Source organism: Uranotaenia lowii, chromosome 2 (genome assembly GCF_029784155.1).
Source record: "Uranotaenia lowii strain MFRU-FL chromosome 2, ASM2978415v1, whole genome shotgun sequence".
NCBI classification, from domain to species: domain Eukaryota; kingdom Metazoa; phylum Arthropoda; class Insecta; order Diptera; family Culicidae; genus Uranotaenia; species Uranotaenia lowii.
Window position 1 is genome coordinate 272,474,805 of NC_073692.1, and position 27,362 is coordinate 272,502,166.

The 27,362-nt window shown below is 36.4% G+C and overlaps 1 protein-coding gene across 1 annotated transcript; it reads left to right on the forward strand.

Moving 5' to 3' along the window:
• The first annotated feature begins 11,921 nt into the window (after nucleotides 1–11,921).
• On the forward strand, nucleotides 11,922–25,007 carry LOC129749041 (peritrophin-48-like). The gene is made up of 4 exons (XM_055743866.1): nucleotides 11,922–11,960; nucleotides 12,018–12,409; nucleotides 24,254–24,588; nucleotides 24,657–25,007. Exons 1-4 carry the CDS (start codon nucleotides 11,954–11,956, stop codon nucleotides 24,982–24,984), a joined length of 1,062 nt encoding a protein of 353 aa, XP_055599841.1. The 5' UTR covers nucleotides 11,922–11,953; the 3' UTR covers nucleotides 24,985–25,007.
• Nucleotides 25,008–27,362: the final 2,355 nt, after the last annotated feature.

Consider the following 27,362-nt stretch of genomic DNA (forward strand, 5'->3'; position numbering starts at 1 on the left):
CATAACACTGGACCATTGTAAGGTTTCTAACCCGTGTTCTGAATCTGGCTACGATTATTCTTTCGTTTATTGGTTCCCATCTAATGAGGGCCGCGTAGGCCTGCGGGCTTAACAGGAAACCAACTCCTCGTTCCCGAGTAGCGTGTTCTCCTCGTATGCCAGAGTAAAGCAGGACTTGCCCGGATTGTGTCTTGTGTTCTCCAGTATTAGGCCAACGGACTTCGCTCAGTCCCAGAATTTCAAGCTTGAGGCGGCTAGCCTCTCTAGCAAGTTGTTCCAGTTTGCCTTGTTGGGCAAGGGTTAAAACGTTCCAAGTTCCAATTCGTGTCCGTGTTTTCATGCTAAAAGTCGTCGCCAAAGTTCCAGGTCGGTTATTTCTTTCGGATTCCGTAACAATTTCAAGTCGGGAACAGTAGGTTGTTAGCCTAAAGTCCCTATCCCGCGATGGGGCTGCCATCTTGGACTTAGCTGGCGGGAGCCGCATTTCATAAATTCAGCCGCTCGCTGCGAGACAGACGCTGCTTGAGCCGCCCCTGACCTGGAAAACAGACGCTCGGTTGTTGTTGCACGCCGCCCCTGACCTGGGGAACAGACGCGTGCGGCCACCTTCTCAGTCTGCATGCGACCAAAGCATCCACCGGGGTTGGGTACCCGATCTCCGCTTAGGTTACTCGCACCCCAGCCGGCACCGCGGGGAGGTAGAGATAGGAGTTGTGAATAAGAGGTGATATGACCACTATGGGGTCTCGAGTTGCACATTATCCACCATTTACCAGCCTATAGTGTTGCCGTAAAACGTAATTCTACGTCAAAAACTGTCTGTTTCCGCGTAGTCACCGCATATATGCACCAAGTTTCGCACGCATAACAAAACGGATTTGACGTTTGAGTTGAAGATTCTGATTGAAGTTCATAGAGAGATCTGGCGTGACCGTCAGATGTTCCGAAGACTCGCAAACCCAAACCGGTGTCTTTCTTGGTACCACCATCAGGCGTTATCTTGCTACCAAGATACTGGAAGCACTCCACTTTCTCAACCTGTTGTCCTGCTACCACGAATTGGAACGATTTTCTGTGTAGATTTTTTTGAGCGAGCAAAACAATAACGTCTGCCAGGTCAAGGTCGTTCAGTTGCTCCATTGTCGAAGGATTCCACGGCAACCATACGGTTCGGTCTACCGTCAGTCGATCCAGTCAAGATCTCATCCATTACTATGAGAAAGAGTAGCGGTGATAGGACACATCCTTGTCAAGACACCGTAGTGCAGGACCTTGCACGAAAATGCCTCGTACTGAGCTTCGATGAGATGGACTAGTTTCTCTGGAACTCCTCGTCGCCTTAAAGCCGCCCTGTGGTTCAGTCGGTCGAATGCTTTTTCGAAATCAACGCCAGAAAGTTCTGGAATTCGTTGATTGGTTCCAGTATTGTGATGTGGTCCACACCTGATCGACCGGATTTGAATCGAGTTTTTTGCCGTCGGAGTGTAGCGTCGGTTCCAGGATCCCTTTGCAGAGTTCTTTGAGGGTTGTACAGATAAAAGTTATGCCACGCCAGTTACCGCACTCGGTCAGGGCTCCTTTCTTCGGGACCTATACGAGGATACCCTGCATTCAGTCGGCTGGGAATGTTGCAGTATCCCAAATGTCAGCGAAAAGACGGTGCAACATTTTTGCTGACAAGGCAGGGGCGACTTTGAGCATCTCAGCAGGAATGCAATCGCTTCCAGGAACTTTGTTGGACTTCATGTCTTTGATTGCCGCAGTGCCGTTCTTCCGAGTTGACGCCATTAACGCGACTCACTGTTGGCGCTTCGATCTGCCATCGCCATTTGTGACTTGGAATAGTTGTTGAAAATGCTCAGTCCAACGCTTGAGCTGATATGTTAGATCTGTCAATAGCTGACCTGCTCGGTCTTTTAGCGGCATTGTTGCATTAGCCCTTTCACCACTATGGCGGCGAGAAATGTCATAAAGTAATCGGATATCTCCAATGGCGGCGAATCTACCTCACTCACAACTCGTCATTTCCTCACTAGAAGTAATCCTTAACTCGAATTATTTCTAAACTCGACGATATTCAGGACGAATAACGCGCTTGAGTCAAAATTCTAAATAAAATCTTCAGCTCAACGTTCAGTTTTTCAGCAACTACTCCGAAAAATTCTAAAAATTTGAATTTATTTAGTAACTCGAATTGTTGTTTTTGACTAATGTTGCCAAAAACGAATCGGGGAGGATTTGTTCGAGAAATTTCGTTTAGAATGAAACGACTTGCCGCAAATATTGCTGTGGTCTCCTAAATGAACACTGCTTACCAAAACCATAGGTCAGTCATAAAGATTGTCCAAAGAAGTACCCTATCAACCTTTGAATGGCTAAATATCGGCTTCGTTAACAAGTCCCCTATTGGGGTTCGTTGATAAGATATCAATAAATGGCGATGCCTGGTAGCCTTAATATGATAGACGACGAACTGGACAAAAAACACGTGCCACGCGAGACTCTATGCCATGAATCGCCCCGATAAGATATTAACCCTCAGTTTTATGATGCTCTTCCGGAATTCGAAGGAATCCCAGCAGTAAAAGGCACTGATAACACCCGAATGATGGTTTTTCGTTTCAATACAAAAACAAATGAAAACAACGTGCGATGGAGTTTTCATTTAGGAGGCTAGATCACCCTCTACAATCCAAACCCACCTTTAGACGGGGTACTAAAATCAACAAAGCGTTAACGATGATACAATTTTGCCACATGACATGGAGGAGAGATATGCTAGCAAAGCGTTAACGGATGAAGAAATTTTGAGTACGACGTTGGATGATCAGGAATGGACTCGAGACATTGAAGCCATTGAACCTTCTGGAAGTAATATTAGAATCAGATTCAGCAGCATCGACCCCAAATGAAGCCTGTAATTCTCCAGAAATAATACCTGACATTGAAGTTGTACGAAACTCGGGCAGGGGTGTTCGGACCTAGAATCAGGATCTCAATTCCTATGGGAAACTGGCCATCACTAGACTATCTGCTCACAAGCTCATGTTGCTGGTACGACGTTGTCGCCTTCACGGAAACATGGTTGAACGACCGTTCTTTTTCGAACCAGATATTTGGACCTGACTATGTTTCATTGCGATCGCAGTTCAGGTAATAGCAAAAAGACCACCGATGGCGGAGTGTTGATTGCCGTGAAGTCAGATCTCGCAGCGATGCTCATCGAAGACAGTTCCTGGAGTGATCTGAAACTTGTGTTGAATCGCATTGATCTTGGTGACCGTAATCTTTATGCCTGCGTACTGTATCTGCCTCCTGACTGCATAAGAGATGTTAATTAGCTCTCTCTGTGCACCCGAAGATGACATGAAACCTTTTAGAGGAACGCAAATTCAAAAAGGTTTTTCTTCTGAGCTTTTACATTGAATAAAATCTATCTATCTTATTGTCTAAGAAATGAAAATCAATCTATTTGAACAACATTTTAGTTCCAACAAACCTTCAGTAACTTGGAAGAACGAATTATATAAACATTATATAAACATTAAAGCTGTTCAGTCCGCTAAGCGGACTGAAGAACGAGCGCCATCTGAAGAAGAGCGATCTAAGGAAGGAGAGCGGTCGGAAGAAGGAGAGCGGAGAGCAAAAACATCGACCAGCCAGCGAGCAGCGCGCGACGAGCCGAGGTTATAAAAACCACGGTTCTGTTCAGCCTTGCCAGATCTACGGATTTCTCCGTAGTCCTACGGATTTTCAGTAGATATTTCTACGGAGCTACGGATCGATGGTAGAAATCTACGGATTTTCAGCATTTCCTACGGATTTTCTACGGATTATCGAAAACATTCAAGGGATTCTGCGGATAAATGAAAATTCTACCTGACGACCAAAAAAAAGGTCTTCAAGTTTTATTTTGCCGAAATCAGTATATTTTCAGGTTTTCGTAAAATCTACGGACTTGAGCGGTTTTCAATCTGGCAACGCTGGTTCTGTTAGCCACGCGAGTTCAGTTTTAATTAAACCACGGAGCCGACAACAACCGAAGCAGGAGCCGAAAGAGAGAAGCAGCCGTAGAGAAGAAATAGCCGAGGAGAAATAGGGTGCTCGAGTCATCATCGTGTTCGGACGGAACCAGTGATATTGCGAAAGTGGAAAATGAACAATATAAAATATGTAGAGAAATATACAAAAAAATGGAAGTTAAGTGACTAGTGTAGGGTTACCATACGTACTCTTTTAAGAGTACATGTACTCTTTTCGATCGAGAAATGAGCGTACTCTTCTTTTTGCAAAATTTTGCGGAATGTACTCTTTTTTTGTTGAAAAGCATTTTATCGGACTTTTTTTTCAGTTCTTAAGTTCGTGTTCCTATATGTAGAAGAAGTTTGAAAGAAATGCAACACTTTATGCATTCATTGCCAGGTACTTTAGGTTTCACAACTTTGTTGAGTTTATCATACGATCAACGATCATACTATCAACATAAATACAAGTTTGCTATTTCATCAGCAGGTTTTTTCTATAAGTAAAATACAACAGCTTCGAAAGTTTTAAAACCGCTTTTCAGAAAAGCTTCTCCCAGGCGTCAAAATAAACTGTGCAGGCGATCAGCGCCTTTGAATATGCAATGAGCGCCCAAAAAGTTGGCAAAGAGAACAACAGCAATTTGAACTCTTTTTGAAATACAACATTTTCTCATGTCTCATCTCTCTGATCTCTATCTTTTCGAATAATCCAACGACCCTTTGACTTTTCACTTAAAATCTGCAAGAAAATGAACAAAAACTAAAAACGATAACTTTCAATTTGTAAATTTTTGAAAAGTCATAGTTGCCAGCTAGTTCACATAACTAGCAACTAATTGTCACTATTTGAATGGCCTAAAATTTCCTGGTTTTCCCGTTTCTCCTAAATATTTTGAAATATGATTTCAATGTACTCTTTTTGGTGTTGATGGATATGGTATCCCTAGACTAGTGTTTTCTTTGTGCTCGATGTTCCGACACTTTGCTCCCGTTGAACGTTGCCAAATTCAAACAGCTCTTTTCAGAACTAAATACGAAAGAGTTTAGTTCGGCCAAGGAATATTTAAATAAGGTAGTGTCGAGAGCCATATTGGATTTTTTTTTGTGACGTCACAAAAACGAATATATCGAAAATTTATATGCGAATGGCAGAAATTTCAAAGAAAAACATGTTTTAGAACGAAAATGAATTCCAATTTCATTTTTATTGTGTTGTAAGACCTCTATTTCACTATGTTATGAAATTTTCTGGTCCTTTGAAGATTGTATTATTTTTTTTTTCTCAATTTAATAATGAACGCAATGTCATCTTGAAGCTAAAAACGTTCAAAAACGAAGATAAAATTTACTTTAAAAAGATCTAGCTGGTAGTTATTGAGATGTTCAACTGATTGTCATGATTTTTATCCAATCGGTTTACCATACTCAATTCTTATGTAGAACAATTAACATCAATTGATTATTGTTAACTCGATTTCCTAAAATCCGAATAAATAATTGTGGTTTTATATCAAAGTTTGTTTTTTGATAACTTTTTTGTAATAAGGATCTCAAACTGCACTGACTTGATCATTTTCATGGAAGACTTTGAACTTATTTTTAAGTTTTGCAAATTTGAGTAGGGAAAATCCACCATTTTTTCGAACTTCGATGGTCTATTTCATACAAAAATTACTCGAAAATCCAACTTTTTTCGTACCAATCTTGAAGAGCAAGAATCCTTCTAGAATAACAGGTATTAAAAGTGGAACATTTCCAGCAAATTCTTCAAATTATTAATGAAAAAGGCAAATTTCCTAGTAAATTAACAGATTTTTCGTGATTGTGACGTCGCAGTGTGTACTAATACTAAAGCAGAGCTGCCTCGACACTACCTTCTTTAAATATTCCTTGTAGTTCGGCAACGATCGTCCTGCTGGACCTTCTATCGAAACACCATGTATACAGGGATGTCAACCTTCCAGATTTTGTCTGGATCTTCCAGACTTTTTGACCTCCGGCCAGACTTTTTTTTTGGTATCCAGACTTCCAGATTTTAAGTATTTCTTCCAGACAATTCCAGACATTTTTTGATTGACAAAGTTTTTTTTCAAAATTTTAATCTATTTTGGCATTATTGACTACTTTAACTGACTGAGGTGGAGTAGAGTTGTTCGAGCTCACTTCGCTCTTATCAACAGCCCGGTGGGTTTTGTTGCCACCGAATGACTCTGACCAAGTTTGAATCATAATCGTCCGAATTCGGACGAAAACTGTCTAGAATTTGACATTACTCGGTCCGAACGTGCATACTGGGTGAATTTGGAATCATTTCGTCCCGAACTTATTTCATCACTGGGCTGTGTGAAAAGGCATATTTAAATACAACGCGACCAGCCGGCGGCCATGTGTCATTCTTTTCTTGGTGTTTCTGTGGCATGAAAACACGCGTTCTTGCGTCCCGTCCGCGGAAAGTGACTGGTTTTTCGGAAATTTTTAAGAAGTTTGAGACAGAGAAAGTGCGGTTTCGAAATGGTCAGGTTTGCTAAAATTTTTTTAATATGCCCGAGCTTATTTATTATTTCAATCTGAAACCTGAGACTGAAATGAAAAGACTGATATGATTTCTAAGTCAGAATCCGAAAAACTCAGGAAAAATTGTTTAATGGGCATATTCCCCAACTCGAATCAGTTACTAGAAACGAAAACTCTGTAATCAATTTACATTTGTTTCTAGTATAAACATCACAAGTAGTTATAAAAATTCATAATAATGTGCCTACGTAACATTCCAAATTTGATCATCTACATACATCACAACTTATCAAATTTTACGCCAGACACAAACGCTTCAAACTTTCCAAATCAAATCAATACTATTTTTGTTAAAATTCAGCAGCTATGTTGTTAAACATATATTGTGAAATTGCAAAAGAAATTGAAAAAAAGTTTTAGACTTTTCATAGCCATTGAAAAAGTAGACATTGACATATTCAACGTCGCAATCTAGGCTCTGCTAAACTTGGCTGAGATCTCTCAAAATGGTGTTAGTTGTCTTTAACGAAAACTTTAATCTGAATCAAGGAATATTTAAAGAAGGTAGTGTCGAGGCAGCCCTGCTTTAGTATTAGTACACACTGCGACGTCACAATCACGAAAAATCTGTTAATTTACTAGGAAATTTGCCTTTTTCATTGAAAATTTGAAGAATTTGCTGGAAATGTTTCACTTTTAATACCTGTTATTCTAGAAGGATTCTTGCTCTTCAAGATTGGTACGAAAAAAGTTGGATTTTCGAGTAATTTGGTGGATTTTCCCTACTCAAATTTGCAAAACTTAAAAATTAGTTCAAAGTCTTCCATGAAAATGATCAAGTCAGTGCAGTTTAAGATCCTTATTACAAAAATGTTATCAAAAAACAAACTTTGATATAAAACCACAATTATTTATTCGCATTTTAGGAAATCGAGTTAACAATAATCAATTGATGTTAATTGTTCTACATAAGAATTGAATATGGTAAACCGATTGGATAAAAATCATGACAATCAGTTGAACACTCAATAACTACCAGCTAGACCTTTTTAAAGTAGATTTATCTTTGTTTTTGAACGTTTTAGCTTCAAGATGACATTGCGTTCATTATTAAAATGAGAAAAAAACATAATACAATCTTCAAAGGACCAGACAATTTCATAACATAGTGAAATAGAGGTCTTACAACTCAATCAAAATGAAATTGGAATTCATTTTCGTTCTAAAACATGTTTTTCTTTGAAATTTCTGCCATTCGCATATAAATTTTCGATATATTCGTTTTTGTGACGTCACAAAAAAAAATCCAATATGGCTCTCGACACTACTTTATTTAAATATTCCTTGAATCTGAATAGTTATCTAAAAGTGAAATCAGAATATTGATATTCTGAATACATAAACATTGAAACCTACGATGTCTTGTTCAAAATCGTATGTACTCAAGTTATGTTATTAAATGTTACAAAAATTATCTCGACAAGCCTCGTTGGACAAATGCTCGACACGAAGATTTAAATAATTTGCTTTTTATATTTACAGTGTTTTTCGGTAATCTATAACTTTCGGTCAAAATGCCCTAGAATCCACTGCATGGTTCGCATTCAAGTTATTTTATACACAAATTAATTCACGCTGTGAAAATATACTTCAAAAGTCGTGCTTAAAATATCTTTTACTTTTACAATTTCTCCTCCGAGGAAAAATTCTAAATCCATTTTTTAACCTGAATTTTTTGCATTACTTTATAGAAAGGTTTTAACAATGAAAAAAAGGTTTTTCAATATTACCAATCTAGATATGACTGTATGCAAATAAATCTTTAACTTTATTTTTTTCCAATTTGGATCCCGATAACTTTTAATTTAAAATAACAATAATAACAATTTATAACAATGAATCTGCGATTTGAAATAACAATTTCTAAATGAACCTGGATTCCGGAATATAAATTGCTAAACAGATGGTTTATATTCTAAACTTTTAATTTATTATATAACGTATTATTTTAAAAATTTAGTATTGAAATAAGCTTCTCAACACCTGGGTAGGGAGGATAGAAATTCGCTGCATCATTTTTCATAGCCAAACATTGAGATAGTGGTTGATGTGTTTCGATTTCAAGGATTTGTGATGTGCATTACCAACCAAATGCATTCTTATTTTAAAAAAATCATTTATTTTGGCAGAAATTAACCCAATAACTGGATAGAGCTGTTGAAACTTTGCATTTTGGAACCGACAATAGCTCAACGTGATATCATTTTTCAAATTTTCTAAAAGGAATGATAAAGCTTAATACAATAACCCAAAGAAAATAAAAGAATCAATATTTGCACTGGTTGGTGAAATGATCAGAAAAAATTGATGTTCGGGCGTTTTTTTCGTTTTTCGATTCTATTCTCCCCGACTAGCTCAACACTACAATGTTCCAGACATTTATACCCATTTCCAGACATTTCGGCCCAATTGTTCCAGACATTTTTTTGAAAATAGGTGGCAACCCTGCATGTATATCGAGCATGTGATCTTTCCCGCTATTGATCTCTCTTGTTTCTCTAACCCCACCCATCGACTCGGGATTTAGCCGAGCGAGCACATGGTCGATTGCTTCGGGTTTGCCGCAACTTACGGTCAGATGAAGAAACAATCAGTGCTGCTCAAGGTTCCGAGCAGACCAGTTACACAGGGAGGTGTTGCTCTGTTGAAATCAATACTGATGTTATGAAATCGCTTTGGTACATCTTTGTACCAAAATAATGAAATGAAATATTTGTGAAATATTTGTCTCGACTTAGGCTTTAAGAAAATCAACCATAAAAAACAATCGGCTTGTGATGAAAAAAGTTATTTTTGAAAAATCAGTATTTTTCGTTCCTCCCGGCAAAATACCTTAAAATTTTATTCACGTTTGAGACTCAAGCAACCCCTCCCTATGGTCAGATTTTCCTGAAATTTGGCATGTGACCTTTAGGTAAGCAAATAAATAATTTTGACTTGGAGCGAGTGAGATTTATCATGTTTCATTCTTTCTATACTATGATAAGTGTACTGCGGTTCGATAAATTATTAAAAACTACAAAAAATACTGTTATAGAAAAGTAGCCATAACTTTTCAATTTTCAACTGATTTCGATATTTATCGAAATCGGTTGAAAATTGAAGAGTGGTTATTTACCCACTTGAAATCTTTGTTTTAAATTGAAATTCAAGCGCAGAAGAAAATCAGATTTTTTAAATGTTACTGTTACGTCTACAACTTTCCTGAAACGAAATTTTCTCTAAAAAAAATACGTTTTTTATAATTTTTTCTACCATAAAGTCACTAATATCAACAATACTGTTGATCATACGCAAAAACAGTGTTCAGATGATCGATAGAAAATTTATTCACCTTTAATATGCAAAAGAAGAATTTCTAATTACTGTTAAGCCGTCCGAGATATTTTTATAGAGGTACAAGAACTTTTTTTATTTTTCCAAAATTTCATATTTGGAGCATAACTCAAAAACGGTTCTACTGAGATTTTTTTGAATTTCATTTTCGGATTCAGCGCCCGATTTTACATTTAACATATTGGTCAGTCAATCAAGTTCACGATTTTTTTTAAATTTTTGTAAACTACTGTAATCAACCCAAAAGGAGAAGGTTTAAATCTGGGTATTTTTACATTGAATACAATAAGGTGACAAAATATCGAAAAAGGTGACAAAATCGTGTGTAGACAAAATCGGGGGGAAGACATAATCGGTGCGTTACAAAATCGGGGATTCTCTGTATTGCGATATTGTCGAAATTATTTTCGAAAGTTTTGTTAGGAGTTTTGAGGGATGATAATTGCTTTCAGGTATCCAATTTTGGATCATACGTCATGATGCATCGGATTGAGAAGAAAATTAGCACATGGGGCTTCCGAGGAACGGCCAACTGATTTCAGATATCAAATTTTCGGTCATATTAACGCTATCTATATAAGATTTTATTACGCGGATTTTATAAGATGGTCAATTAAAATTTCATATCTAATGTCAAGAAAATGTGTCTTCCATATTAATTATCAATTTTCCGGCAATAATGTTGTGGTTTAGCAACCGATTGAGGCAAGAAACAGGGTCGTATTTAAATTTAATTAATATTGAATATTTTATACAATATTGTAGAGAACATGTATCGGATTCATCATGCAATCGCAAAGGTTTACATATTAATGATTGAAAGCGATAGTTCGTACGGGATCAGATAGTATTAAATGATTTGCATTTGCTATTAAAAAAAATCAATGGAAAATCATGTGTTTTTTTTAAAAAAGGTTCAATTATTTTAAAGGAAATCATTTTAAATGACATGTAATAGTAGACTGAGTCAATTTGGGTTAATTTTTGAATTTCTCAAACCCAAAGATTTCAAACATGCAAGGTGTGTGAAAATCATAATTCAGTTTAACAGTCTTATATATTTGCTGATAATGTGTTACACAGTTTCGCAAAATAAGTAAACGATTACTAGTGTAAGTCGCGAATGACAAAAAGGTGTTAAAACCTAGGTCAGGCAAATAGAAATTTTGCTGCAGTATTTTTTACCTTTCGACATAAAAATGAGCACTTTTAAAAAAGGTTCGTAATCGCTTATGATGAACATTCGTGCCGAAACCAAACAAAATCAACAAAACTGTTGTTTTATAGATGAGGTATGCTCAGTTTGGTGAAACTTGTAAATCCATCCTATGCAAAACTCTTTCAACGACTTGAAAAAAGTTTTAAGAATGGTCATTCTTATGAAACAAAAAGGTGATTAAATCAGATCAATGTGAGATTTGAGCTCTTTTTTTTGTTTTTTTCTTCTGTTTTCCACCCCTGGGTTAAAATGACCAAAATCGGAACGAAAAAAATCAGGTTGTTTTTCACGCTATGAGAATAATAACAGTAATGGAAATGTTTACAAGTAAATTGATTATATGCAAGAGATTTGTTTGAGAACTCTAATGGTATTGCCTATTGAGGAGTTAATAATTATGATTAAAACAACTCGTTCAAGAAAACGAAAAATATAATTAGTTGTCTACAAGAGTAGTCCTTATTATTGGCAATGATTGAATGAATACCTCGAAATACTTGACCAATACTCTAAATGGACATCGTATCGGAACACTGCAGTACTTATTTACTAAATTCGTTATGCAACAATCGGACATCCGACATCATAAACCTTACGGCTTTCCGATTAGATCTCAAAGCCTGCCGCCGGCGGAACGTCCCTTGATGGTCCATAAACAAATTTAGTTGGATCAATGGCGGTCATTTCGGCGTCCAATTGGCCAGATAAATGATCGGAACTGGAATAAAAATGGTATTATATAAATTTTGACCAAAACAGAAACGCGAGCTGTAGTGAAGTTTCTTACGGGGTCGTCAGAATGAAGGGTGAGAGTAAGCGTTTTAAAATCTTTAGCAGTAAATTCTAACATAATCATTCGACAGGCGCCGTTCTTGCAGTTTTTGCAACGCTTTTGGCATTGAGCAGTGCCGCCGATGAAATTTGTTTAGGCGTACCGGATGGGTCATACGTGAGGGGCCGATACACCTGCCAGGATTTTTACTTTTGCGCTAGTGGAAATGCCTACTTCCAGAGTTGCCCTCCCGGATTGTGGTTCTCACTAGAACAGCAAGCCTGCGTACCGCCAGAAGAATCCGACTGTGAATACGAACAAATTCCCGGACTGCCGGAGCCCCCGATGCCTGAACCTAATCCGGAGTGTGAAGAGGTCGAAAATTTCAGCTACCTCGCCGCCCAAGACAGTTGCCAATTTTACTATCAATGCATCGACGGATACTCCTATCGGCTCTCCTGCCCGAAAGGATACTGGTTCAATGTAAGTAATCCGCTTTTAAAATCCAAAAATTGAGGCTTCGTGTTTTCACAGTAGGTAGGTATAGGAACCTACTAAAAATCCTACTGTTCCATTACCATGGCGAACTAATGTTCAAATATTTCGAATTTATTTGTATTTCTTCGTCAGAAACATTACAAATCGGAAGTGTCAAGCTTTTTGCTGATAATCAATATGATGTTGAATTGGTTTTCAGTCAATTGCAACTTTGTTCTTAGTACTGAATTCAGCATTCTTCAAAACAGGCTTACATATTTTTTTCTTACTCATTTCTTTTTGATTATTTAACATTTTAAATGCATTCACGACTTTATAACCCGCAAATAAAAGGTATAAAAATAGAAAAAAAATGTTATCATCAGTCTATCAATTTTTAAACAGACGTTTTTTTCATCCGCAGAGTGGGTTGATACAGAACACTGGATGAATAATTGTAAAACTCGAAAAATTATTTCTTATAAGAATTGATAATGGTGATGTCTACATTCACTGGCATTGAAATTAACAACTTAAATTTAGGATTCAACCGAAACCAGCAAGTTGTAAATATCTGAGATCGAATTCTATTTTTTTTTTTTCGTTTTACATCGACTCTTCCAATCAGAAGATCATTAAACTCAAAATTTGGGTTCATAAACGTCGTTAATTAGTTATGGAATTTGAAGGTAACATATTCCATAACTAATTTGCACAATTTTTTGTTCGTCTCAAAAGAAATCCTTACATGAGCAAATCCAGGAATGAATCATCCTAGAGGTTGAGAATCCCCTACAAAAAAGTTAGATGAGCAAAAACAAAAAAACACCTCTTTTCTCTAACTTCAGAAACCACCAGGCCTATTTCTTAGGGCCAAGCCAAGGTCATACTGTGTCTGTCTCCAGTAGACAACATTTTGCATTTTTCTTAGATTGCATGTGGGGGTAGGGGATTGTGTTTTTCAAGAGAACGAAATTTCTGTACAACAGTTTGTGGAAAGCATCATTTTCACTCTCTAAATGTCCAACCATTTTCTGAAACCTCCATATTTTTTAAAATCCTCTTAAGATTTTTGCCTGTGTTTCAGGGGTTTTATGTTTCAATTTTGAATTGAGATTACACAGACAGTGAAAAACTAAATTGTTAACACAAACTAAATTGTGGATCAATCAATTGCATATTTCATGCTTTAAAGTAGTATTTGGAACTAAACTAGACGTTAAAAAAGTGCCTTTTTGTTGCTAGCATTGTACAATATTCATCTACATCTATATATATAAAAATGAATGTTTGTCTGTCTGTCTGTTCCCTATAGACTCGGAAACTACTGAACCGATCATCGTCAAAACTGGCATCTGAGGGTTTTTGAGGCCGGGGATGGTTTCTGTAATAGTCAAAACTCCATCCGACTTAAGGAAGGAGAGGCTTCCATACAAAATTTGTAGTTTTTCGAAACAAATTAAAGTCATGACATCCATTTTCTTGAGATTTTTTTTCCTTTGGGCGGTTTGTTTTTCGTCTCTATGGTCGAGGCGTCGCGGCCAACGTCGCAAAAGGATAGTAACCCAGGCATAGCATACTGATCAGTAGGAATATTTTGGCGCGTATTTCTCAACCAAGCATATTTTCTTTGAGGGGTTTGTTTTTCGTTTCCATGGGCGAGCAAACGTCGTCGCAAGAGGATGGTAACCAAAGCACACTGTTCATTGATTGCTGGAAAATTTAACAATAAGGCGCCTGTTTCTCAAACACGTGGGGCGATATGCAACCTAGATGTGTTTTTTTCTTGCTTATTTGATTTGTATACACAGCACGTGGTAATAAATGACGCCTAGATGTGACACGGATTGGTATTTTATTGATCGAATCGAAACCAATTGAAAGATTTGCTAAAATACTTCCATATTTAGTTCGTGTTAATGTAGGTAGCATTCGACTTTTCACTCAAGGAACATTAGAACATGTTCAAACGTTCAACTTTTTCTGTTAAAAAAAATTAAAAATTAGGTTTTCTTCTAGAAATTGTTACTTCGGCCCAAATACACAACTGAAACGAATTTAGAATTGAAAATGGGAGCTTTTTATCTATATATATAAAAATGAATGTTTGTCTGTCTGTCTGTTCCCTATAGACTCGGAAACTACTGAACCGATCATCGTCAAAACTGGCATCTGAGGGTTTTTGAGGCCGGGGATGGTTTCTGTAATAGTCAAAACTCCATCCGACTTAAGGAAGGAGAGGCTTCCATACAAAATTTGTAGTTTTTCGAAACAAATTAAAGTCATGACATCCATTTTCTTGAGATTTTTTTTCCTTTGGGCGGTTTGTTTTTCGTCTCTATGGTCGAGGCGTCGCGGCCAACGTCGCAAAAGGATAGTAACCCAGGCATAGCATACTGATCAGTAGGAATATTTTGGCGCGTATTTCTCAACCAAGCATATTTTCTTTGAGGGGTTTGTTTTTCGTTTCCATGGGCGAGCAAACGTCGTCGCAAGAGGATGGTAACCAAAGCACACTGTTCATTGATTGCTGGAAAATTTAACAATAAGGCGCCTGTTTCTCAAACACGTGGGGCGATATGCAACCTAGATGTGTTTTTTTCTTGCTTATTTGATTTGTATACACAGCACGTGGTAATAAATGACGCCTAGATGTGACACGGATTGGTATTTTATTGATCGAATCGAAACCAATTGAAAGATTTGCTAAAATACTTCCATATTTAGTTCGTGTTAATGTAGGTAGCATTCGACTTTTCACTCAAGGAACATTAGAACATGTTCAAACGTTCAACTTTTTCTGTTAAAAAAAATTAAAAATTAGGTTTTCTTCTAGAAATTGTTACTTCGGCCCAAATACACAACTGAAACGAATTTAGAATTGAAAATGGGAGCTTTTTATTTTAAATAATTCTGAAATAACCATCGTACTTTTTGCTTACATACCAATTCAAGTACGTACTTAACATGAAAAGTGTTTTTGTGTTACATGGCTGCATAAAAGAGACTTTTAATCCGCTTCGTTTTTGAAAAGCGAGACTTTAGAAAAAAAAAAATTTAAAATTTTTAAAAGAAATTTTTAGTTTGCCCTTAAAGTGTTAAAAACAATATTCCTCTCTGTCAACTTACACGGTGGGGCAAGGGCAAACGTCGAACTTTTAAGAAATTCATCTTCAAAATGATTCAATATGTTGAAAAGACCAGAAGGGGTATTCCAAATGTTGAAACTGCAGCGGATATTGAAAATTCTTAAATGTCTTTGTAAATGAAGGTCATTCCCTTTGAACAGCATTCGTTAAAAGTGGAGTAACAAACATAAATTTATATTGCAGGAATACTGCAGAGGTATCAGTGAAACTTGATAAAACAAAAAACAGGAATTCGTATTAAATCCATTTTAAAGCCATTACTCTGACGCATCTGTAAATAAGCTTTGCATTGACACTTGCCCCAATATGCGGGACAAATGTAAACTTAGAAATTTGTTTTTAACTAAATATTTGAAAATTTGACTTTCAAAGAAAAAATTAAAAAAAAACGCTGAGAACTTATTTAGTGATGCAACTGATATTTTTTTAAATATTTATATGTTTACCGTAGTAAATTTATTTAAAAAAAGGAAATTTGCACTGTATTTAATACATAACTAATTTAATATATTTTTCATTACCATGATAAGTGCTGTTTGGGTATCGAGCCGGTTAAATTTGCCTACCTTCTTCAAGCAGTGGGGGACAAAATTGAAAAAGATGGGAGAGCTCCCATGTAAATTTAAGATAAAGAGGTTTTCAAAGAAAGGACGATATTTAAAAAGGTTTTTTTGGGTACAGAGTACAAATTTCAGATCTTGAAAAACGAGTTTAGAGATCAGTAAATTATATATACCATCTTTAAATTGCTATTCAGAACTGCAGCTGCAGCTCTCATTTCAAAGTTGTTGGTTCTGAAGTATGATGAGGTTTGATTTAAAACAATGCTCTCTAAAATCTAAATTTTAATAAATTTTTACAAATTACATTTATTTCCGGAAGGTGTAGCAAAGCACAACGGGTCAGCTAGTATATATATAAAAATGAATTTCTCTCTGGCTGTCTGTCTTTCTGTCTGTTCCCTATAGACTCAGAAACTACTGAACCGATTTACGTGAAACTTGGCAGGTGGAGGTATTGGAAGCCGAGGAAGGTTCCTATTATGGTTTGGGACTCCTCCCCCGAACAGGAGGGGGGGAGGGGCCTCCCAAACGAAAGACAATTTTTGCATAACTTTGAGAACCAATCAAGCAAATGATAGCAAATTTGGCATGGGGTGGTATTTGGGAACGGGGAATATTTCAATGAATATTAAGTACCCCTCCCTCCTCTCAGTGGAGTGATAGGAAGGGGAGAGGGGGGATACCTTACAATTTTTCATATAACTCGAAAACTATTCAAGATATTGGAACCAAATTTGGCATGGGAAGGTATTTGGATACGAAAAATATTTCTATGATCATTTGATACCCCTCCCTCTTTACAGTAGGGAGATATAAAGGGGCGAGGGCCCTCTTTTTAATTTTTACATAACTCAAATACTAATCAAGCAAATGGAACCAAATTTGGCATGGGCGGATATTTGGGAACGTGATATGTTCTAATGATTGTTTGATACACCTTCCTTCTTCCAGCGGGGAGAAAGGAAAGAGGGAGGGAAGTTCCATACAATTTTTATCGTATAACTCAAGAACTACAATAGCAAATGGAACCAAATTTGGCATGGAACGATATTTGGGTACGAAAAATGTTTCTTTGGATATTTGGTATCCCTCAATCCTTCTAAAAGGTGGATGAGAGGGGGAGAAGAGATTTCCCTTACAACTTTCAGTATAACTGGAGATTTGATCGAACAAATTTTAACCATATTTGGTATGTGAGTGTATTTGGATACGAGAAATGTTTCTATTATAAATTAAAGCCCCATCCTTTTTTCAGCGGAAAGATAAAAAGGGGAAAGGTGGGCTACCATACATTTTTTTTGCATAACTTGAGAATTAATAGAGCAAATGAAATAAAATTTGGTATTAACAATTTTTTGAGTACAAAAAAATAATTTTATGAATGGGGCGAATGAATAATCCATTCAATGGGGCCAATGGAAGGGTGTTGGTACTTCCTTCCAAGTTTATGCATAGCTCATAAATTTACATCGTAAATAAAAGCAAATTTGGCATGGGATGGTATTTTAATACGAGAAATTTTTTTATGTCAAACAATTCCTTTCTTGCAGTGGGATGATAGAATTGGAAATAAAGGAAGAGAAGAGGAAAGCTTACATTTAACTTTATTTTACAAAATCCGAGGAATGGACAGAACTTGACATGGAAAATCATGTTGGTATGATTCTATGGTTTTCTAACACACCATCCTCCTTTTAGTGAGTAGGTACATAGGAGGAGGGAGGTGAACCCAATAAAATTTTTTCAGCATAAGTTCTCCATATATGCTAACGAACCCGATCAGGAGGAAAAAACGAAATTATATCAAAATGAGATATTTTGATACTTATTTTTTTCTATCTAAATGAGTTATAATTCAGTACTCGTAGGATGTTAAAATATCTCAAATTATATCAAAAAATCTATACGATCATAGCAAAATTATATCAGTTTTTAATATGCTCCTATCAAGATTATATCTGGTTCAGATAGCATAGTTTGATATGAGACAGAACAAATTATATCAAAATTATAACTTATCAAGATATGAGTGCTTCGAGAAAATTTTCTAATGGAAGGTCAATAAACCACATTATTTGATAAAACCATGTCCCATTTTTGGTTTCCCAAAAATTTGTTTCTATTTTATGAATCTGATGAGCGAAACTCGTTAATGTAAGGTTTGAGCCGTTGACTTCGATGTCCGTGTTTCAGAAAAAGTTGTACGTATATCAAAATAAGATATGATCATTTTATTTTAGGACAATCCGAAAAAAATCTTGATCATTAAATATGAACTCAACCCCATTCAAGGTAGTCAATCAGAATAAGATATAATTCAGATTAGAGAAACTTAAAATCGAAAATTTGGAGTGCTTAATTATAACTGAATCAGATGTAAATATCTTGGTGAGATACGTTTGAGTTATTATTTTGATATGTTCTCCTGATCGGGAAGCCAACAAATGGAAACAAATATGGCATGGAAAGCTACTTGGTTACGAGATATGTTTCTACAATTGTTATAGACCCTTACGCTTAACAGTGTAGAGAGAAGAAGAAAGGAGGGGGTATATATAAATTGTGTTGTAAAGCTTAAAAACTTATCAACCAATGGAACAATATTTAATACAAGAAGTTTTTTGACAACAAAAAAATGGGTATGATTATTAAAAATCACGATCTCCATTCAGCAGGGGGAAGGAAAGAACAGGGGGGTGTGGGCTCTCTTATCAGTTTTTTAGCATGAATTCAGAACACATTAAGCAAAACCAACCAGATTTTATCAGTTGGATTGTTTGCGTATGATTTATTTCGAACCCTCCTTTTTTAAGGCGGAGCTTAAAGAAACAGATTTAAATTATCAGATCTTTAACACAAATCAAGATATAGCGGTTGCTTATGAATTATGTTATATTTTGATTTAAAATAATGCCAACAAAACAATAAAAATTTCAATAAATTCTGAAAATATCATTCGATTTTGAAAGGTGTAGCAAAGCACACCGGGTCAGCTAGTATCATATATAAATAAGAGAAAAAATTGCCGATAAAGCATCTATCTAACTGACAAAGTTATGTTCCAAGTCAGTTCTAAATTCTATGATTTTCGATCAAAACATTCAGGATTTTTTTCAAAACTGCTAGCAGTTGTTGTCGGCAGTCACTCAAAAACCATACAATTATTTACGAAGCTGAACAATTTGTTCTATACTTGCCACGGTGTACAATAATTCGCGCAAAACTTATTTTTTTCACGATATTTCGGTGCACGCTTTTCGAAGATAGCAATGACGTTACACGTTTACATTCAAGAGTTGTTTACTCGTGGGAATAGCCTACCTTGTATTTGTTTACAGTGTATGCTTGCCACGGAATTCTCTCTTGCCCCCCTTTTGCCACACCCCTTCCTGTTTAACTGCGTTTTGAACCGGAGATTGTTTGAGATTGCTAGGTCAACAAAACTCAAACACTTGAACCAAAGAATATGCACCAGGGGGGAGAACAAGAGAGAATTCCGTGGCAAGTATACACCCAAAGTAATCTGCACATCGTGGCTACGTGAAAAACTACAGAAATACTTATTTCAATAATAACAAAAAAAAATTAAATGATAAATAACTCACATGCACATTAGCGTGTTCCAAAATTGCATAACTTCTGGGAATCTAGGGGCTTACCCTCCAAACGGTAGATAAGGATGTGCAGAACAAACTTTTGTATAGGGTCGACTAAAAAAAAATCATGTTTAGAGGTTCCGCAAGCGCGATCTTTGAAAAAAGTCCCCTTTCAATAGATTTGATTTTAAATAAATTTTGGATCCAAAAATTTTTATAAAATTTATATATTTTATATTTTTTTAATTTTGTTTGAGTTAAATACTATTCGTCAAAAATAAAAAATGAACCAAATTTGTATCAAAATGTAAAACAAGCAAGCTAATTCCAAGAAAAAAAATTGTTTTGGTCCAAAAATGTTGCATTCAACTGACCAAAACGTGTACTTAGTGTAAAATATTTTTGATACCAATTGCAATGCCATCAAAAGATGGGATTTTTGTACACTTAAACTTTGCTGAACAATACATGTTGTTTGTATCATTGTGTGAAGAGCTATTCACGGTTTAATCCTTAATAAAAATCACAATTAAGAATATTTTTTATTTAATTTATTAAATTTGTCTAAATAAATACCTACTTTAAAATCAAAATACTTGCAAAAAAGACTTTGATGAATCAAGGGAGAAGGCCATATGCCAAATTTGAGCGGATTCGGATAGCAGGTAAGGGGTTGCACTGAATCTCAAGTGTGAGATTCTGAGACATAGTGTTCTAAAGAAGCATAAAAACTGTTTTTTCATCATACATTTTTTTTTCTCTACCAATCTATTGCGTGATTATGTAGATTTTATAAAAATTTCAACCAAGACTAACATTTCACCTGAAGACTGCAACTCTATTGAACTTGAAACAAAAAAGTTTTTTCCTTGGAATTAGCTTGCTTTTTTTACATTTTGATGCAAATTTGGTTCATTTTCTATTTTTGACGGGTAGTATTGAACTCAAAAAAAAAAAAATAAATATAAAATATATAAATTTTATGAAGATTTTTGGATCTAGAATTTATTTAAAATCAAATCTTTTGAAAGTGGACTTTTTTCAAAGATCGCGCTTGCGGAACCTCTAAACATGATTTTTTTTAGTCGACCCCATACAAAAGTTTGTTCTGCACATCCTTATCTATCATTTGGAGGGTGAGCCCCCAGATTCCCAGAAGTTATGCAATTTTGGGACACCTTAATGCACATGCGTTGAAAATTTCAGCATCTGTAACGTTGATAAAATTCCGAAAAAACCACGAAATTATCGAAAAATCACAAAATTACGGAAGATAACGTCCAACCCAATGTTATAACTCAAAGAAGCTGATAGATTAGAAGAATTTACAACCAAACGTTTGAGAAAATTCCTGAATTGATTTCAGAAGTCATGCCCTTAGACTTTACGTGAAATTCATGAGGAAAAAAATAAGTTACTCCTGATTCACGTAGAATCGATGGGATGCATCAAAAACTCAGTTCACGTGAAAAATATCGTAGAATTAATTTTCAAATTATTTTGCGTGTAGAACAAATTGTTCACACTCATAGTCATAAGAAAAGCATAGTAAAATTACTAAATCCGTGGTTTAAATGAACAACACGCAACTATATTTTTGAGTCAATAATGTTTTGTTCTTGAAATTACTTCACACATAGTAATTTTACTATGCGTTGAGTTTTGCTGCGCATAGTAATTTCGACTGCATTCGTAGTAAAACTGTTAATGACAGAATGAGTTTGTTTACTTCGTGTATTGTAAAAGAGCAATTTTTCAATCATTAAATAACATCCATTATTATTAAAATGAGTTTCGTATCCCAGTACTTCTTGCAAGTTCGAAAGCAATAACGGAAAAATTTTAGGATATACTTTTTATGCAACACGAGGAATGTGTTACGAAACTCTATCAGCGATTAGGTATCTTGAAACGACCTACTCAAAACTTATTAGTTATTTTTTCTCAGTTTTGTTTCGACAGTTCTCTTTGGTGTGTTTGGAGACATCTGGTGTCCCATCCAAAAAACAAAAATTGGTTCAAAAAGGACGTTGGAGTTTTTACACAAGTTTCGTGGGCTAGGTTATACGTCTGTTCTCTGTGACAATAGCAAATCACAAACTGCGGAAAATGGGGATTTTTTCGCCTATCGTAATCACGATTTTTTTTTATATTTTTGATTAGGGATGGCTGGATTTTTCGATTTCGTGTAACATATATAGTATGCAATATTATTGCATACTATATATGTTACACGAATGTATTTGAATATATGTTCAAAATATGTATTTGAAAAAAAAATTAGTTGAATGATCGAAACTCTTCATACAGCACTTCTGATCAAGGTTGCCTAAAAATTCTGTGTTTTGGCGAAAAAAAATCTGACTTTCTGTGATTAATTCCAAAAATTCTGCGATGGTTCTCTGTTAAGATATTTGCTTAAGTTTCGTTGAAAATTCATAAAAAAAAGTTTAATTAACCTTATTAATTTTTTCATATTATTTTTCAATCTAAACTTAAAAATCCTAAAATTAATATTGACATCCAAAATTATGATCTTGAAACCAAAACCGTACAAAATTTGAAAAAATCTGTAAAATATGTGAATAATGTCAAAATTCTGAGTTCTGTGACACAGATTCTGCGATGAAAATTTGCTCAAAATTCTGTGAAATTTCAGAGTTATTTGTCATTTCGGCAACCTTGCTTCGGATGCTGTGGTGTTCCTATAAACTTATTTATTAGTGCAAGTTCACTGGTGTTGGGAAAAAGTGGTTAAAATATTGTCACTTTTAGCACATTTTGTAAATTTTACCATGCAAAAAGATCTGTGCCCTTCAAGTTTTTTAACAACACGTGTTGTAGCTTCGCATGCTGTGATGCAAAAATAGCAATATTTCTATCACATACGGCTGAAATAGAAACAATGCTGTAAAAAAATACATCGCCCAGAGATCTTGAAAAATTATTGCTCGGTAAAATGTTCAAAATGTCAAAATTTCTACCACTTTTTCCCAACACCATTGAACTTGCTCTTAGAATGCAGATTTATTTTGAATCAACGAATCTAGGATGCTACTCTTTCTACAAAAAAAAATCGAATTATGTGTCAAGAATCGCCAAATTCCGTAGTAACTATTTATTCATTTGGCATAGAGAACCATTGAGAAATTTATGGAACAACTGTCTAGCATAGGGTTACCATATCCTTCAACGCCAAAAAGAGTACGTTGAAATAATATTTCAAAATGTTCAGAAGAAACGGGAGAAACCAGGAAATTTAAGTCCATTCAATTAGTGAAAATTAGTTGCTAGTTATGTGACTTACCTGGCAATAATGATTTTTCAAAAAATACTAACATTTTCTTGCAGATTTTTAGTGATAAGTCAAAGGTTGGTTGGATTATTCGAAGAGATAGAGATCAGAACATCGCAAACATGAGAAAATGTTGCATTTAAACAGGAGTTCAAATTGCTGTTGTGCTCTTTGCCAACTGTTTGAGCTCTAATTGCATATTCAAAGGCGCTCATAGCCTGCACAGTTTATTTCGACGCCTGGGAGAAGCTTTTTTAAAAGCAGTTTTAAAACTATCGAAGTTGTTGTATTTTACATATTGAAAAGTACTGCTGATGAAATAGCAAACTTGTTTTTAAACGAAAATTTTTGATTTTAATCGATTTGTGATGTTTTCTTGGAAAACTCAACAAAGTAGGGAAACCTGAAGTACCGTGCAAGTGTTGCATTTCTATCGGACTTCTTGTACATATTATGCACAAACTCAAGAACTGGAAGAAATAAGTTTGTTTCTCTGATAAAATGTCTTTGAACGAAAAAAAAGAGTACATTCGGCAAAATTTAACAAAAAGAAGAGTACGCTCATTTTTCGATCGAAAAAGAGTACATGTACTCTTAAAAGAGTACGTATGGTAACCCTAGAGTCTAGCATGTTTATTCTTGTGCATGAATGAATTGCCAGCGGCCACAACGAAAGCTTTTTCCGCCTAAGTTTTGGCCAAAGACTATATTATTATTGTAGATTTAAATTGAAATGCGGTCTTTATTCTTTTTAAGATCTCAATTGTATTCATCCATTAAATAAATATTTTACCATTTTTTATTTTCGCTCCAGTCTGAATTCCAACGATGTGGGAATCGGTACGAATTTTCATGTGATGTTTAATAAGTGCAAGATATAACAAATTCATAAATTGTCATCAACATTCTGTGAATAAATAAAAAAGAAGTTGAAAACTTTGAATATCTGATCTTTTAATCTTCAATTTGTATCCGAAGATGTGCTGGGGCTAATGAACTGACTATCCTCCATGAAAAACGAAACGACTCTAGGGATCAATTAAATCCATAACATACGTACATTGATAACTGTAAGGCATTCTTTTAAGATGCTTTCGTGAAAATCATTGCTAACAATATGTACTAAAAATTCAATTACTATTACAATTTTTCAAAAAACTATTGCAAAAGATCCATTACTAGCTCTCAGAAAACCGGAACGCTCTTTGCTAACATTGGAAAACTAATCTTTTTAATTCCCATTTCAGTTTGAGTTCCAGCGATGCGGAAATCGGTACGAGTTCTCATGTGACTTGGAATTATCCACACCCTCTCCCCCGATGCCCCCACCAAGTCCCTGCGCTGGCATACAAAACTTCGGATTAGTACCAAACATTTATCACTGTTACGCCTTCTATATGTGCATCATGGACCGACATTTCCCGATGACATGTGAGGGCAATCTGTGGTTCGATCGTGCCACCCACACTTGCAGGGATCCGGCCGAGGCCGAGTGCATTCAGGCTGGACCTCCGCCACCACTTCCGCCAAGCCCTAACATTTGCGAAAACGTTGCCGATGGCCAGAAGGAGCTTCATTATCGGTAAGTACCTACCTATAAGAATTCCTAACATTAAAATATTTAACACTTAAGGGTAACCAACCTTTCAGGTTCTGTAACGAATACTTCGAATGCGAAAATCAAGTAGGAACTCCACATATTTGTTCCGAGGGACTGTGGTTTGACGAGGACGCCCAAGACTGTGTGGCACCAATCGATGCCTTCTGTCCACATGGGGGACAACCGGGAGGTCCTCCGGTTCCGAATATCTGCATCGGCGCTGACGATGGAACTCTGATGCCCTCGGAAGTGAACTGTCAAACTTACTACGTGTGCGCCAATGACGTGGCCTACAGATTACACTGCGCCCAAGGACAATTTTTCGACCGTGAAGAGCTCAGATGCGCTCCGATGAACGAAGTTGTTTGCCCGGTGTAAATTTAGGAATGGGAATTTTTTAAATCTTATGTGAATATATAGAAAAAAAAACACAAGTTTTGACTTTTAATTTGCTTTCTCTATTTTCAATACTACGCGGGAAATTCTCAAAAGCGCATACACTTTTTCGAGGCGAATGGTTACCTATCATAAAAATTTATTCTAAACTAGAAAGCCCAGTATGCTTTGCTGCTCCTTTCATTAAACATATTTATTTTATATTTTATTTTATTTACATAGTATTCCGTCTCGTCAATTTTTCGAACATCCCACATTCGTCATATCACGCTCCACTTGTTCTAACCACCTCGCTCGTTGCGTGTCTGCTCGTCTCGTTCCTACCAAATTCGTAGAAAACACCTGTTTTGCAGGACTGTCGTCCGGCATTTTCGTTGAAAAGCATTTCGCCCACCGCTCGTCGAATAACACAGGATAGTTGTGGAGTTGTAGTTTTGGTGTTCTCCAATAGTAGGCGGGCAAGCGATGGTTTTTCGCATGTTGTCGGCTGTTTGTTGGTTGATTGTGAGAAGTTTTTTTGGTACGGTTAAACACCCTCTTGGTCATCATTGAAAATTCGAACAAAAGCCTTCCCAAAATCTTGATCACAAATCGAACTTGCTCGTTAAATTTCTCAATAGGGCGGAACTGGGGGCAGTTGGGTGGGTTGAGGTTTCCCGAAACAAATTGGACCCCCTTCTTTGCATACCATTCTTGATCGACTTTGCTATAATGACAGCTTGCCAAATCTGGCCAAAACATTACGGGATGATAGTGGGATCGAATGAACGTTTTTGAAGACACTCTTTTTGGTATAGTTACACATTGTGTTATTTGTAACGAAAACTTGCGTTTATTTACCACAGCTGCAAATGCTCTGCCAAATCATCAGAATGAAGGTAGGCTTAAGAGCGACACGTTATCCAAACATACGGGAAAATTGTGCAGCACCTGGTCGTAAAGCTTCCGAGCACGGATCTTGGCCACCCATTTCTGTTTCATGGTACGATTTGGCTGTTTGCTAGCTCGGTACGACTTGATTCCTTCCCGGAGTCGAATTCTCCTCACGGGACTATGGGCACTATGGGCAGCATCAAATTTCCTGGCCAAATCACGGTCCGACAGGTTGGAAATCGTCTTCAAAATCTTACCACGCAGCTTCCGGTCGACAGTTCCACTCCGACGATTGGCTTGAGGCTTCCGAATCGTCGTTAATGGTTACTTAAACCTTTTGATAACGCGCCATACGGTATTTCTGGGAAATTTCAGCTGTTTAGCTAGCTTAGATGCAGTCCAGGATTTTTCAAATAACTGTGCACAGTTTTCCCTTCTTTCGGTTTCCATGTTGATTGTTTACAAAGTAGTCGATTGCCAAATGTCGATTTGCCGAATGTCAAAAATACATACGTGAAGCTGCCATAGCTCTCGACACGTGGGCGCTAAGAGCTTCCAAATCTGTCCACCAGGAGCACCACAATATGAGCAAAAGTTTGTTTTATTTCTAAATGAAGCAAGCTTTACATTAAGAAATAACCGTCGAATTCCTCGATAAGTGACTAAAAATCTATGTTTCTGCCATCTGGATGGTTTGTAAAAATCGGATAAAAATTTAGACTACTATTTAATCTTCTTTAAAAACCATTCTACATTTGTCTTAAATAAACCAAATAAAACATATCCCGTATTCCATCACAAGACAAAACAAGATTATAACGCTGTGTGAGTATGTAAACCGGTACGTTCGTCGCCACGGCACCCATATTCGGGTGACGGGTGAATTTCCTGGGGGGCCCCGTCACATCAAAAAGCGTGTTGTCTACGACCGCAATAGACCCTAGTGGCACCACTGATAGCTGGCAACGAAACAAACCAAAAACCCACAACCAGCTGATCTTGGTTCGAGCCGGTGTTTTCCATAGGACTAGCGAGCGACGACCTACGGTCTAAAATAGCCGGCACCAACAAGGTTTTTTCTACCCGTGATCACCAGCCAACAGCAATCATCACAACCGATCACAACCAGCCTGTATTATTTTCGACGATCGCTCGAGCTGGTGTTTTCTATACGGACCGGTCTGAGCGAGCAGCTACCTACGTTCTACCACACAATAGACGGCAGAAGACGGATTGTTTTTTCATCCCATGTTTGGTACCCGAGTTACTGATCGATGAAACCGGCCAGCAATCATCAGTATAGTCCTATTTGCCTCTGGTAGTGTTCGTGATATTATGCTGGTTGCTTCACCAACACTTTTCAGTTTTGGGACAATCAACCTCAAAAACGACCATGTGCGTCACCCGGCTGCCCGTTTTTTGTACCGAGAGGTTTTGAGGTTAATTGTCTCGTCTCATCTGTACACGCTCAGCAAGTGTGCTTAAGA

What these genes read in the sequence shown, in the direction of transcription:
- LOC129749041 (XM_055743866.1), top strand. An exon ending in CGAAAGGATACTGGTTCAAT is followed by an intron (nt 12,410 to 24,253) that starts GTAAGTAATCCG and finishes TTCCCATTTCAG; the next exon opens with TTTGAGTTCCAGCGATGCGG. An exon ending in CAGAAGGAGCTTCATTATCG is followed by an intron (nt 24,589 to 24,656) that starts GTAAGTACCTAC and finishes CCAACCTTTCAG; the next exon opens with GTTCTGTAACGAATACTTCG.